General features: G+C 33.8%; 1 protein-coding gene across 3 annotated transcripts in view; it reads right to left on the bottom strand.

The window, feature by feature from the left end:
- Nucleotides 1-16,511, bottom strand: part of PINX1 (PIN2 (TERF1) interacting telomerase inhibitor 1) — a 119,375-nt gene that overhangs the window by 83,526 nt on the left and 19,338 nt on the right. For all 3 annotated transcript variants that reach the window (XM_074209178.1, XM_074209179.1, XM_074209180.1), the window contains one exon: nucleotides 7,710-7,802. In XM_074209178.1, coding sequence (XP_074065279.1) covers nucleotides 7,710-7,802 — 93 coding nt within the window. The remainder of the gene's footprint in view (nucleotides 1-7,709; nucleotides 7,803-16,511) is intronic.

Below are 16,511 nucleotides of genomic sequence, written 5' to 3'. Positions count from 1 at the left end.
TGTTCCTTACAATAATAAGCAGTATCTATCTGAAACCATCAACAAGCATTATATGCAATGCGGATAGGCTTGAAGCATTCCCAGTAAGATCAGGGGTGAAACAAGGATGCCCATTATCACGACTACTATTCAATATTGTATTAGAAATGTTAGCTTCAGCAATAAGAGAAGAAAAAGAAATTGAAGGAATTAAAATAGGGAAGGAAGAGAGAAAACTCTCACTCTGTGAGATGATGGTGTACCTAAAGAACCCCAAAAAATAATCTTAAAAACTACTAGAAATAATGCAACTTTAGCAAGGTCACAGGATATAATATAAAGTCTCATAAATCCTTAACAGTTTTATATATGAATAGCACTAACAAAGCAGCATAAAGAGCTAGAAAGAGAAATTCCATTCAAAGTAACTTCAGACAATATAAAATACCTGGGAATCTACCAGTTAAGGAAGACACAGAAACTTTTTGAAAACAATTACAAAACACTTCTCACACAAATAAAATCAGATTTAAATAACTAGGAAAATGTCAACTGCTTATGGATAGGCCAAGCAAATATAATAAAAATGACAATTCTACCAAAATTAAACTATTTGTTTAATTCCCTACCAATCAAAATTCCAAAAAATTAATGAGTTAGAAAAAATTGTTAAGTAAATTCATATGGAGAAATAAAAAGTCAAGAATCTCCAGGGATGTAATGAAAAAAAAGCCCAAACAAATTTAAAATTATATTATAAAGCATCAATCATCAAAACTTTCTGGTATTGGCTAAGAAATAGAGTGGTGGATCAGTGGAATAGACTAAGTGCAATAGTAATAACTGATTGTAATAATCTGCTGCTGGATAAACCCAAAGAGACCAACTAAAAACTGTTGGGAAAATTGCAAGTTAGTATGGCAGAAACTTGGATTAGACTAACACCTCACAGGTGGATACAGGAACTAGACATAAAAATTAATATTATAAGCAAGCTAGGAGATGATCAAGGAATAGTTTACCTGTCAGATCTATGGAAAGGGAAGCAGTTTATGACCAAGGAAGACATGGAGAACACCATTAAAAATAAACTAGACAATTTTGATTACATTAAATTAAAAAGCTTTTGCACAGACAAAACCACTGTAAACCAAGATCAAAAGAAATGTAGTAAATTGGGAAACAATTTTTATGATTAGTATTTCTGACAGAGGACTCATTTCTAAAATATACAGAGAACTGAGTCAATTTTTTTTAAGTTTTTGCAAAGCAAATGAGGTTAAGAGGCTTGCCCAAGGCCACACAGCTAGGTAATTATTAAGTGTCTGAGGCCAGATTTGAACTCAGGTATTCCTGACTCCAGGGCTGGTGCTCTATCCATTGCGCCACCTAGCCAACCCTGAGTCAATTTAAAAAAAAAAAAAGACAAGCCAATCCCCAACTGACAAATGGTCAAAGAATATGCAAAGGCAATTTACAGATGAGGAAATCAAAGCGATACATAGTTATATGAAAAATTGCTCTAAATCATTACCTATTAAAGAAATGCAAATTAAAGCATCTCCAAGGTACCACCTCACACCTCTCAGACTGGCCAGAAAGGACAATGATCAATATTGGAAGGGATGTGGGAAATCTGGTACATTAATACATTGTTGGAGCTATGAACTCATCCAACCTTTCTGGAGAGCAATTTGGAATTATACCCAAAAGGCAACAAAAATGTGCATACCCTTTGATTTAGCAATACCACTACTGGATCTATACCATGAAGAGATAATGAAAAAGGGTAATAACATCACTTGTACAAAAATATTCATAGCAGCTCTGTTTGTGGTGGCAAAGAATTGGAAATTGAGTGAATGCCCATCAACTGGGGAATGGCTGAATAAACTGTGGTATTATGTATGTGATGGAAATCTATTGTTCAATTTTATAAACCAGGAAGGATGGGAATTCAGGAAATCCTGCAATGATTTGCATGAACTAATGCTGAGAGAGATTAGTAGAACCAGAAGAACACTGTACTCTCTAACAGCAACATGGGAGTGATGATCAACCTTAATGGACTTGCTCATACCAACAGGGCAACAATCAGGCATAATTTTGGGATCTGCAAAAGAGAATGCCATCTGTATCTTGAGAGAGAGAACTGTGGAGTTTGAACAAAGACCAAAAACTATTACCATTAATTTAAAAAAAACCTGTTATCTTATTATGTAATTCTGCTATATCTCATACTTTATGTTTGTTCCTTAAGGATATGATTTCTCTCTCATCACATTCAACTTAGATCAATGCATACCATGGAAACAATGTAAAAACTAACAGACTGCCTTCTGTGGGGGGGTGGGAAGCAAGATTAGGGGAAAAATTATAAAATTCAAAATAAATAAAATATTTCAAAAAGAGGAATTGATCTTTAAAAAAAGATTAATTACCTTGCATAATGGAAGACTGCTTGTAGTTATGGGTCACATTTCTCAAACAAGAAGTCAGGATGTAAATACAATGCAGATCAAAAATAAATCTTAAAATCTATGGAAAACCCATCTTAAACTGTGCAGTGAGGATTCAATTGTTTCTACAGTTTGGGGGGTGAATTCTTCTAACAGAACTTTGATCCTTTGATGAAATTCATCTCATCAGTGTAATGGACTACTACTACATCTGAAGAAACAATGAATATGAAAAAAGACAAATATAGAAAGTCAAACTGATACAAAGTGGAGTTAGCAAAACCAGGAAAACAATATAATGACTACAACAAAGAGAAAAAACTAAAATTAGCTTAATTATATTGTTTAAACTTGCCCCCCAGAGAAGAGTTGAGAAAATATGTGTCCTTCCCTTCTTAATAGAGATGAGGAAATATTTGTGTAAAACATGTACACTTATCAAATACAGACCATATGGTGGTTAGTTTTGCTAAAATATGCTCTTTATCTTGTTACAGGAGAAGGAAAGAAGCTGGGTGGATGGGGAGAAGAGGTGAGAAGCAATATGTTCAGAAATTAAAGCAATATAAAAGTAAAAGGTATAAATAAAAGATTTTTTTAAAGAAAATAAAGCAAGTTAAAGTGTAATACATTTTAGAAAAGCTTGGATTGAAAGTGGTTAAAACTATATAGCTTTAAATGTTTAGATGAGCTTCAATTATCTAGAAAATTCACTCAAGTAGAAACTGGATATTCAGTTTCTCCAACAATGTGAATAACTGAGGAATTACTACACTTTGTTTAAGAAAATAAGCAAGGGGCAGAGATGCTATGACAAAGGAAAATAAATGTTATATTAAAATACTAGCTTTAAAAACCAGCATATCAAGGCGGCTAGGTGGCACAGTGGATAGAGCCCTGGAGTCAGGAGTACCTGAGTTCAAATCCAGCCTCAGAAACTTAATAATTGCCTAGCCTAGCTGGGGCAAGTTACTTAACCCCATTGCTTTGCAAGAATCCCCCCCCCCAAAAACCCCAACAACCCCCCACCCCAGCACATCAAGAATAATAAGATGAATGAACATGAGTGGGGGGGGGTTCAAAGAAAGATGAATGAAGACAGCAAGATAGCTAACATTTCTATAGTGCATTAAAGTAGGCAAAGTACTTTAATTATTACCTCAATTGAGCCTCATAATCATCCTGTGAAGGAGGTACTTAAGGATTTACTATTATATTCAGCAAGTCAGTGTGGGAGGCAGAATTTGTACCAGGAGCTCCCTTACTACAAGGTCATTCAGATGCAGTCTTTCTTAAAAAGTGGGATAGTTCATATTATTTTAAAAATTAATTAAATAAAATCTGAAAAGTTACTGTGGAAAAATCAAGTGTTAAAAAATTAGATAATGTAAAATTCTATTTAAAGAATGGAGAAGAATTCATATTGCTATGAAAATGAGAAGATAAGAGTTAGAAGAAATCTCAGCAGCTATTAACCCAGAGGTGTCACACTGAGGCCCTCACAACTCCTGAGCATGCCCTGAATCAGATTAAATTGTAACTGGGAAATATTTTTAAAAATTTTAATATATTACTATAATGATATTTTAATATATTAATAGATATAATACACAAAATATAAAGATCATTTCTATTTGAGTTTAATAGCACTGATGTAACCTTTTATTTCACAATTGAGGAAATCAGCACTAGGTAGGTTAAATGATTTGCCCTAGGTCGTATTGGTATTAAGTTTCAGAAGCAGGATAAGCAGGCTACATACTTAACCTATAAAAATATTTCATGGTTACTTTCCTTTTCTCAGAAGCAAAACAGTCTAAACTGTCACAAAAATTAATTGCCATTCTAATCTCATTTATAAACACACTTATCACACTGCTTATATAAAAGAAATCTTTTTTTTTCTTCTATATCTTCCAACCCCCCTCCACACATACAAATAAAGTTTTTCTGTCACTTGTGGACAGACAGAGTATGTCCATGCTGACACACTTATTTCTCCACATTGGGATTACTTTTTGAAAAAGATTTTTTTTAACCTGTGAAATGATTGCTTAAAAAACCCCCAACAACTATCTGGGCAGCTAGTTGGCACAGTGGCCCTTAAGTCAGGAAGATCTAAGTTTAAATCTGGTCTCAGATTCTTACCAGGACAAGTTACTCAACCCTACTGCCTCAAAGCAAGCAAACAAGCAAACAAACCTAGCTCAGTAAACCACCTATCATTCATATAAGCCCTAAGAGTATGACAAAAAAGCATTTAAAAATTTAGGGCTATAAACTATACTTATATAAAATTATGTATATGCATATGTGAGAAACCAATTCACTAAGGCAAAACAGCATGAAAGTTTTGTTAAAAGTTGTTTTTCCTACTATTCACAGTCTTCCTGGTTTTTGTTAGTTTCTTTGTCTATGAAGTGGGGATAACTACCATTAATCTTGCCCAAGAGTGGGCAAGGTGAATTATTTACTTTCACAGAATTACTATCAGGAAAAAAATGGTTCAAACACTCTGAGAATTCACATTCTTGAAAAAATTAAACATTTGACTAAAATTATATAGCAAGTCAGTGGCACAGCCAGGTTCAGAGATCCTTACAGAGCAACAACAAAGCAGATGTTAATGTTTCTTCATTAATGTCAATTATTATTAATAAACTATATTTCTGGTGCAATACCAAGGACTTTGCTTTCCAGGACTAAGCTGTGGCTTTAGCACCTATAGAAGCAAGTGCCAGGCAAAGTCTCCACAGGAGTGGCTTCCCAGGATGACAATTAAGGGCACTGGGTTGCAAGCTTTGCTGTTTCCAAGGTTCCTATGTTCATGGACCTGGGCTACCTCCATCACTGGTGGTAATGAAAGCGGTTCAAGCCACCTGAAAGAGGCTAGGCACACCACCTTGAATGGGTGGCCTTGCCTGTCCTGTGGGTCACATTTGGTTGGCTACTGGCAGGGATTGCTGGTCCTTTCTCCAAAGAAGCTATTCTTCAGGTATCACATAAAGGAAATGTAATCAACAGCCCTTGCTTCTCCACCTCTCCTCACTCAAAGGCACTTTTCTGCCTCTTATGTTACCATTTCGTCATGCCTTAGTTTTGACAGCTAATTTCCACTTCTGGTATTCAGATATGAGCCTTACAAAGCCAGGATTTCAACTTCTCATTGTGGGTCTACCATCTAGTGGTGAAGTACAGCATCATAGGAATTCAATTATCAATACATACATACATACATACATATATATATATATATATATATATATATATATATATATATATATATACATATATAGGAAAAAAAGATGGTATTTCTAATTATTGAAGTTTCGAAGTCATGGTTTCAAAAATATACTGTGATAAAAGACAGGTAAGGTCATTTTTACTGAAACTTCCAAGACAATTAAAATACTTCTAGGTTTTACAAAGAGATGAATTCTCTTTACGATAACAGAAAATTATCTCCACAAAATACTACTTAAAAATTAAGAAATGACTTATGAAAAGGCATTATACATGTTTTAAAAAATTGAATGAGGAAACAGGCAAAATTTGAAATTATGATTACTAAGCTTGGTCTCAAAGAAGAGAGATGAAAAGATAACTTTTCTCCTTTCTTTGCATCAATCAATGATCATTGGTGTGGAACACTATATAATAACAGACTTTTCTGAAGTGTTTTATAAGTTTTATAGATTTTTTTTTCCTTTCTTTTGAAAATTTAAAGCATGGCTCTTTGGAAGGGATAAGGGAAACACACAGAGAAAATCTAAATAACAAACAAACAAAAGATATCAATGAAAAGATATCAAAATACATTTATAATTGTTTATTATTAAATTTATAATCATTATTTTTTAAAAAATTAAATAGGAAGAGGTAAAGCCAAGATGGCAGAGGAGAGACAGTGACTCAACTCAACTTATAACATTCCTCTCCAAAAACTTAAGCATAAGGTATACATTTATAATTACGTTGAGGAAAAATCATCTTATCTCTTCACTTTAGTATTTTTTTTTATCAAGAACATCTATAGAGATCAGCTTTTAAAAAACAATTTTGGATACATATGTTTTAAGATTTTTTTTTTTCCCAAGGCAGTGGAGTTAAGTGGCTTGCCCAAGGCCACACAGCTAGCTAATTATTAAGTGTCTGAGGCCAGATCTGAACTCAGGTACTCCCGACTCCAGGGTCGGTGCTCTATGCACTGAGCTACCTAGCTGCCCTGATACATTTATTTTAAGGGATTGATAGTAATCTCTGATACTGAAAGCAGCCTTGTATGTTTGATAAAAACTTTTCTGGGTCATGATGAATCATGTCCTTCATGATGTAGTGCTTTATTCTCCTGATTGATATTTTATTTAATCTTTTTGCATCTATATTTATCAAAAAAATTGGTTAATAATTTTTGGTTTTAGTGTCATCTCTATCTGATTTTACATCTGGTACCATATTTGCCTTATGAAAGGTACTGGGCAATTTTCCAATCTTTATTTATATTTATGAATAATTTATGTGTGGAACACATGAATTCTTGGAATATTTGAAAGAATGCCACAGTGAAACAATTAGATCAAGTCTTCTCACCTCCTAATTTTTTAATGACTTTTTTGGGGGTCTAAGATTGATTTAATGAAATTATTCATTTCTAAAAACAAATGAAATTAAATGGGAAGAAACAGTTTTTATGCTCAATAATTCTGTGACTTGTATGAACAAAGTCACTCACTTGAATCAACAGACTAAGACAAAGACTCTTAAATGTTATCAGAACCATAGAAGGGACATCCGAGATCATCTAGAATGGAATAGAAATCCCATCTACAACAGGTCAAACACTGAACTTCTACCCAAAGCCCTCCAAAGGAGAACCCACTACCTTCCAAAGCAGTTTAGGAAGAATTTTCTTAATGTAGGTAAAATCTGGTTCTCCTTCTTTATGCCCATCTGCTGGGGTCAAGCAAAATAAAAGGCATAACTTCACTTTCATAGAATAGCTTTTCAAAGACTCCCTCACCCCCATAGGTCATCTTTTTTTGGCCAAATTTAACCAATTCCTTTGACAGATGTTTGATTCTAAGATGACCCAGTTTCTAGTCTTCTTGCTATTCTGGCTGCCACTGGATTATTTCAATTTGACAATGTCTTTGCCCAAAAAGTAATACTCTGAACTGCATCTTACTTTGTCAGACTTCCGAGTCACCTATAACAATCCTGTGATATTCAGATTATACATTGTCATCAATGATACAAGATGTTTATTCTTACCCTTTGTAAATTTTGTATAGTGAACACGTCTTTTTGAAGACTTGGACTTCTCTTCAAGGCTAAAGGATTTTTCCTCCTTGTTGTTTGAAAAATCTAAAGTAAAGATAGAAAAGTTCAATGAGCTTCATCATTACTAAGCTATGGGATCTCATTCATATAAAACTTTAAGAGCATAATAATTTATAAATGCTGTTACATTATAATAAATTAATATTTGGAGATTTATAATGAACAATATAAAGAAAATATTTACATTACTCTTTATCCTTTAGAATGAAATATATAATTAAACCTAAAAAAATAAAAAATAAAAAAAATGTAGCTAAGGAAGGCTGTCCCTCATCTAGAGTCCCAAAGTAAACTACTGGCAAATGTAGCACTAAAACTTGCTGGTTCCTACCATTTCTGGGATATTCACTTAACATATAGGCTACATTTTATGAACACACACATATAAATATATAAATTACAAAGTTAGTTCTTAGATAAATAAATCTTACTACTAATACTTCACAACTTTCACAACTCAGCTGTAAATTAAATTAATTTTATTTTAGAAGAATGTCTTTTCTCACTGTGATCTTATTATTTGACTCAAAAACCTTGTAAGTTTAGATAGTATAATTACCAAGAAATAGAAAGTCTCAGAAAGTATATTATAATTAGCAGAAAATAATTATCTCTTTTGAAAAAGAATGAAATTTCAAGTCCTGCCTTGCAAAAATATAGATCTGGGATTAGAAGATAGGGGGCAAGGAAGGGTAAGGGTCCCTTTACCCAGGGACCTATATATGTAATAAGTATTAGTTTAAAAAATCACAAAAGTAGATAAAGAGTAAGAAGTAAAAATATGAATACAGCAAATGAGACAATTTGCATTCAGTGATCTGAAATTTTTCTACATTGAGTTCCCAGGAACAATTGGCTCAAAATTTTACAAAGGTATTCTAGCTGTGAATTTTTAATTATTTTTTTTGGCCAATCAAAAAAATACCATTGAAGCCTATAATCTGTTATCTTTTATTGGCATAACATAATTCAATAACAGATTCAATATATCAATGTATTAATTATCAAGAAGGTATTCAGTTTCTTTGAGCTCCCAAGACTTAGTCCTAACCTACTACTATTTTATTGCCAAATATCACTCAGGAGACATACCTCTTTTTTTCAGTTAGGTTTGTCTCTACTGTAGAAACAGGTATAATGACAATTATGGGAAGTCAGTCAGTCTAAAATCAGCATTTCAGTAGAATCAGAGGGAAATGGTGCCTTATAATATGAGCAGAGTGACCTTAACAAACGGGAACATTATATGATTAGAAGAGTGATTCAAATTTATGAGCAGCAAGTGCAGACACCTTTCTTCTCTGTTCTTTAATTCCAGTCTGGACTTTTCTGCTAAGAACTGTTTTTTCCATTCAATTATGCTATCAGTCTTTTTTGCTTAAAAATTTATTTTGATATGAAGTATTTCATAATACTGCTTTTTCAACCTATTTTTTGTTCTCAACAATATAGCTCTAATAGCTCTAATTTTTGACAGAGGTTTATATATTCAATATCAAAATAACAGATTACCTTTGCCAAAGTTTCTCTTAAAGGAAGTTAAATTAACTATTAATTACATGTTACACGAACTGTCCTGAACCACACTGAAGCTAGGTAGAGTAGGAAGGTTCTGGTTTTGGAGGCACAGATTCTGGGTTTGGATCCTAGACTTCCTGTGGGACCTCCAGCAAGCCCCTTAGCCTTCCTGTGCCTATTTTCTCACTTGTGAAATGGAAGGCCAGGCCCAGGATCCCTCTAAGGTTTCTTCCAGCCCTAAATACATAACCTATGACATACTTACACAGAACTGATGGGAACATGGCATGAGCACCCTCTTGTGGCACAAAACTAGGTAAAGATATCCACTAAGACATAAAAACAACCTGGTGATATTTCTTTGATTTATGAAAAAAAAAAGAATAATCAAAAGGACGTAACCAGTAACATTAACTCCCAATGAAGAGAAAGCAGATCATCAAAACTTGACATAAAGTAAATATAAACTGTCTTTTGTCTTTGCATCGTCTGCACTTAGCAGGGTGTGTCATTCATAGTAGGTATTTCAGAAAGGCACATTAAAATGAACATACAACCACTTTAATAGACTTTAATATCCACAACGGTGTGTATTCTGGAACAGGGAAGGAGAATCTTGAAGTCTGAAAGATGCACGAAGGCTTTGCTTTCTATGTCCCTGAAGCCTTCCCTCCCATTCAGAGGGGTCTTCAAGGACAGGGATACCTTTAGACCGGAGGGGATGTACTTGATTTGTCTCAGTCCAAACGAGCACCTCTCAACTGGAAGATATTGAGAGTTAATCAAGAAGTAAATAGGTTGTTCCAATTGTATGTGCTTTTGGCAACACTGACAGAATGGTATTTCAAATATGAGCAAACATCTTGTTAAAAGTAGGATACTTAAAGATTCATTGCTCCTTTGATATCTTTTTTTTTAATTCTTAAATAAGTACAGTAGTATTTATATTCTCTGTACCTAGTTGTTTAACTGTTAAAATATGGTCTCAGTCAGGGAAAAGGCCATAAGAGAGGGCCAAATGGTTGTGTCATATTGTCTCTATCCGTACTGTCTGGCTGAAAGCATAATACCTCCCTTAGGGAACCCTCAACCATCTTGGGAACTGGAGAGAGAGGCTTCTTAGATTACAAAAAACATGCTTGAGAGGGAACATGGCATAGTATAAAGCACAAGTCCTGGATTAGCTACTTCTTGTTTTACCTTGCTTAAAGTAACTGGCTGTAAGCCTGCATTTCCTTGACTATAAAAATTTGAGGAATACTACTTACACCACCCTACCTCAAAGGGGATAATATGAGACAATGTTATTAAGAAGCACTTTATATAAGAGCAGCTAGGTGGCACAGTGGATAGGGCACCGACCCTAGAGTCAGGAGAACCTGAGTTCAAATCCAGCTTCAGACATTTAATAATTACCTAGCAGTGTGATCTTGGGTAAGTCACTTAATCCCATTGCCTTGCAAAAACCAAAAAAAAAAGCTTTGAAATGGAATAGTCATAGCTAGGGAATGCCAAAAACAAAGAGGAAAGGAGATGGAAAGAAGATGAGGCCCCTGTTAATCATATGCAAATTTCTGAATATCAGATAGAAAGGAAAAAGCTTTGGGTAGGTGATGGTAAATGCTGGCCCAATAAGTATTAAAGGAATACACTGTGTTGGAATAATATGGAGAGCTTTGACTTTAAAGTCAGTCCTACTTCTGATGCTTCTACTTGCCCTTAGGCAAGTGACTCAGTTTCCTCACCTGTAAAATAAGAATATTGGACTCATGTCTTCTAAGGAACCTTTCAATTCTAACATCATGATCTTGTACTGCATTTTTGATAAGTCATAATGAAAAAGGGGAAATAAGAGAGCACAAAAAACATGTTTCTGCCAAATACTTTGTAAATACAAAGGAGCCTCGTATCCACAGAGATTAGGCATTTTTTTTTCAAACAATGAAGAACGAAAGTTACCAGAGTTTTGATAATGGACTGGATTATGTCAGTGTCTTGAAACTTTGAAGAAGCCAAAAACAATACAAACCAAAAACAAACAACCCCCCCCAAAAAAACCCATAGTCTGATTTAGTAAAGCGTATTTCTACCTAAGTTTCAACAAAGAACTATGGTCAGAATAACAGAATTGATAACAGTTGAAAATTACTGAGTTTGGAATTCATTTCTACCTAGTTATTTGTGGATACTTAAACCTATTTTAATGACTAATAAATATTTATGCTGTTACCTTAATAAAATAATTTTGTTTCTATATTTAAAAATATTGGGAAGAAAGGTATGTTCTTTGATTCACTTGCCTGCTGACAGGAAGCCTAAATACCTGAGCAGAAAGTTTTCACCACAATGTTTACAATTTACCAGATGGCTGTGTATCAAACACTTGAGAGTTGGAGTGACAATCAAAATCTAAAGTGACTAGTAAAAGTTACATAGAATCACGATTTCATTCATGCTCTTTACTGTTATTTATAATTATTAGTGTAAATAGAAGACTTCTCTAATTCACACAAGGCCATATACTCTCTGGTAAAAGATAACATACTTCAATTTTATTATGTGTAAAATTTATACTTTGCCTTATTTAGTAAAGGATCATTCCCAATCAATAATATAAGGGAATGGTTCTTAACAAGGCAAAAGGAAGTTTTTAAGTGAACAAATGACTAGCCTTTACACACTATAAGATAATACTGAGATTAATGCATTTGATAATACCTGTTTCTCTTTTTAACTATCCAAGTAGGTCTTAGCTGTAAATATACAAATTCAAACCCAAATACCTACATCTTATTTCTATGAAACAGAACTAAGTTCAAATGTAAGCTCCTTTTGAAAATGCAAAGGCAACAGCAGTTGTTCCTTCCTACTTGTAGCTTTCCTTTCGCACAAAACATTGTAATAAATCTTCTTTTAGCTAGATTTAATGCTATAATTGTACCCAAAATTACAAATATATTCCAGTCTAACTTTTGATACAGTCCAATGAAGTCCAATATTGCCTTTTAAATATAAAACAAAAAGGGGCAGCTAGGTGGCACAGTGGATAGAGCACCAGCCCTGGAGTCAGGAGGATCTGAGTTCAAATCAGACCTCACACTTAACTACCTAGCTGTGACAAGTCCCTTAACACCACTGCTTTTCAAAAACCAAATAAATAAATAAAATAAAACAAAAATCCTCACAAAGGAATATAAACAGTAGGCCCCCTAGATAAGAGCAAGGAAGGCTAGGGTTCAGTCTCACTCAGTTCCTATCATTTAATAATTGTATAAACTTGGACAAATTCTTTACTCTTTGTGAGGTGCAGTTTCCTCACCTGTAAATTCAGAATATTTCCATCTACTCTATACCTTACAAGATTATGAAAAAATCCAAATGAGAAATTTTGCTAAAAAATGCTCTGAAATTGGTAAAACTAATACAAATCAGAAGAAGGTGCCTAGTGTGGAATATCTGGATTCAGAAGATTAAGTGTCCTGTCCTGGATCTGCCACTTTAGTACCTATAATTAGTGCAAATTTTTTCACTTCTCTCAGTCTTGGTCACTAAGTAGAGCTGGGATCAAACTCAAATGGCACAGAGGGACCACTAAACCATGCAGAGGATCTCTGCAAGCTACACACTGACTGAGAAAATCATATATGAACATTATTAATGGTCTAGTGTATTTTGATTTATTTTGAATTACAGTATTTTTTATGTATTTTGTTAAATATTTCCCAATCATTACTCTGGTATCAGCAGCACTTGGGACTGCTGCAACAGTGTGTTTCTGGACTAAAAACCTCTGTAGTCTTTTCTAGCTCTGCATCTATGTTGTGACCTAGAGAAGCATCAATAGAATCAAATTCGGGGTACTGATTCATCAGCTCACAAGAACTTAAAGCTAGTGTCTCAGTCAGGTTCTTCAGATCACTAAATTTACACCCTATCAATATCATCTTTTTTTTTTTTTAGATTTTTCAAGGCAATGGGGTTAAGTGGCTTGCCCAAGGCCACACAGCTAGCTAATTATTAAGTATCTGAGGCCGAATTTGAACTAGGCACTCCTGACTCCAGGGTCAGTGCTCCATCCACTGCACCACCCAGCTGCCCCTCAATATCTTCTTTAAGAAAAGTCATATTACTGAATGGGAGGAAACCTCCCTGTCCCTGCTCACAAATGTCACATTATTCACCTTGTCTCCAAGAAATGTCAATAACTTCTTCTTCAACTACACAAGGGATGAACTATTAATCTCTCTATTATCAACAATAGCAAAAGAGAATATCGGCCCATCCGGTACAAAACAGCAGTTATGATAAAATATTCAGAACTCTCTTTAACAAAGTAATTTGTGAACATAAATAGGTCAAAATCAAAATTATGTAATAAATCTTATTAATGTATCTTGTTTGCAATATAATTTCAAGTGAAACCCTACCAGAGTAAATATCATTATAAAAAAGGTTTCAGTGTATCAAAACTTTCCATGTCTCAGTCAACGAACTTGAAGATACCACCCCTGGTTTAAAAAAAAATACACACACACACACACACACACACACACACACACAAAAGTATTCATTCATCAGTCATTATTCCACAAATATTTAATAAGTACTTACAAAATATGAGTAAAGCAGGATATGAGGGAAGACTACCTGGAGGAGATGGCATTTGAGGTGAAGTATGGTAGGGCCTGGGAACAGGAGAATGTTTCAGAAATAGGGAAAAGCATGAAGGAAAGACATGGAGATGGGAGAGCATCACGTGGTCTGTTGGTTATGGGAAGTAGAAGTGAGAGTACTACAGCTTCACTAGTGAGGGGTGTCAGGAGGTCAAGTTGGGAAGGCAGTGATGCCAGATTTTGGTGGCCCTTGGAAAAAAAAAGCACAAAGTCTGAACTTAATTCATTGGTCAGGGGAAAGCCACTGAAGATTACTAAGCACATGACTAACATAAGCAGCTAAGGGATGAGGAAAGCTTTCCTGTAAAAACTGATTTTTGAGCTGAATTTGAAGGGACCTAGCGAAGCTGAGAGGTTGAGGTAAGCAGAGAAGCTATTCTAACAATGGGGAAACAGCCCCAACAAAATTGTGGAATTGAAAACAGTAGCTTGAATGAGAAAAAGCAAGTAAGAAAGGGGTAAAATAGAAGGTTAGAACAGTAGACTGGGGCAAGTTTACAAAAGGCTTTTTTACATGCCAAATGGAGGTTTGTTGTTTTTGTTTTAACTTAAAAAATTTTAATCAACAAAAAATTTATTTCCTCCCCCTTCCCCCTCCCTCCAATTAAAAAAAACAGAATCCCTGTTTCAAGTAAAGCAAATTGTTATATCTACCATGGCCAAAAATGTCTCGATATGCTTCTCATTGTAGTATTAAAGCTGTTTTCCAGTTTAAACTTATCCTTTACTTTTGTTACTATATTCTGCTGTGACAGATTTTCAAATGAACCAAGGGCAAACAATAGTCAGTTATTCAATAAGGTTTCTCTGAGAGTATAGCCAGTTGTGCCAGTATTAGAAAAGAAAAGCAAATCTGAAGTGATTTTCTTTACAAGGGTTAGTTCATATATGAGCAATATATGGAACTGAACTTTTAAATGCATAATTTAATTAAATTTAACATTCAATGTAGCACTTGTCATTAGTAGAAAAATAAATATTTTATACTGTAACTACTAGATATTCATTTGTGATTGACTGGATGACTAAAATTAATTTCCATTTCTCACCAAGAGAGTTTAAAAAATTCTGCATTTTCCACTATATATTTGAGTGTTACCTTATTCTTGTTTTAAATCAAAAAATAAAAGCAAACTCAACATAGAAATAAGATGTAAGACTGTGTGGTGTCAAGTCAAATATTGCAAAACCTTTGTTCAAATTAAATACAACACAGAAATTGAATTTGTAGAATTATCATATTATCTAAAATACTTTTCAAGTTGTAACTGACTTCATTTAAAATGCTACAAAATCTCTGAAATAAATTTATTATGAAGGGTAATACTGAGGTATTGTTGGATTGTTGTTGTTATCGTTGTTCAGTCATGATGGTCTTCATGGCCCTATTTAAGGGTTTTTCTGAAAATGTTTTGGAGTAATTTGCTATTTTCTTTTCTAGTTCATTTTACAGATGAAGAAATTGAGGCAAATAGATGAAGTGACAACTGGTAGTTTCTCAGGGCAGATCCTGATCTAGGTCTGGTGTTCTATCTACCTTACCACCTAATCAAGCCCTATAAGCAAGATCACTTTTCTAAATTCTTGCAAAATATCCCACATAAAATATGCATAATTATTTTAAAATGTATTTTATGCTTTAATAATCATAGGTAGAATAAAATTTTATAATAATTATAAATTGTATATTTTAATTTGTATATTTTAATTTGGAGCTCTGAGGAGAAAAATAAAATAAATCTAAGCACTTAATGCATAAATCTAAAAAAAATTATGACTAGTATAATAAATTACCTTGAGGGTTCATAATATATGTTTGGTTGTTGTTGAAAAAAAGGGGTTTGCAGAAAAAAATGTTGGGAACCACTGCTCTATACCATGTACTGAAATATGCACACTTAACAATTCAGCCAAATAAATTTTTTTTCCCTGTGTGAATTACAGGCCAATCTCAATGTTATTTATAAACAGGACCACCTGAAAAACCTCAGTATCAATAAGAAATCCTTCTTCTACTTGGCAATCTTTCCTCTATGATACTTTAAAAAAGTTATTTATTTCGTGCTACTTTAATGGCAAAGGTTGGTAGAGAAAGCTCAAAATTCTTCATGATTACATACCATGAAATTTCCTTTCAGCTGTAGTTACACTTGCTTTCCAAATAGATTAGGCAAAACCACTCATCCAAATTCCCAAATTTCCCCTATCAATAATCTCACATTTTTAATAATTTAAAAATAAAGGACATATGAAGAAAGGTGCCACTTGCATTCAGAGAAAAAACTGATAAACAGAAGTGTGAATAGAAAATTTTACAAATATATACGTATTTGTGTCAAAGAGTCTGTGTCTATGGGGGTGGGAAGGTAGAAAAATAGAAAATAACTTTACATGACAACTTTTGCTATATATTTGGAGGAAAGTTGCACATGGCAGATTTGCAGTTTTCTATTGTACTGTGTTTTGGAAATGCTTATTTTGTTCATTAATTGAAAATAAAATAAATTTTTATAAAATGAGCAAATATAAAACCAGAAAAAGC

The sequence above is a fragment of the Macrotis lagotis genome, chromosome 1 (genome assembly GCF_037893015.1).
Source record: "Macrotis lagotis isolate mMagLag1 chromosome 1, bilby.v1.9.chrom.fasta, whole genome shotgun sequence".
Lineage (NCBI taxonomy): Eukaryota > Metazoa > Chordata > Mammalia > Peramelemorphia > Peramelidae > Macrotis > Macrotis lagotis.
Note: the sequence above shows the minus strand (reverse complement) of the source record. Positions and strands in the feature narration are given on the sequence as shown.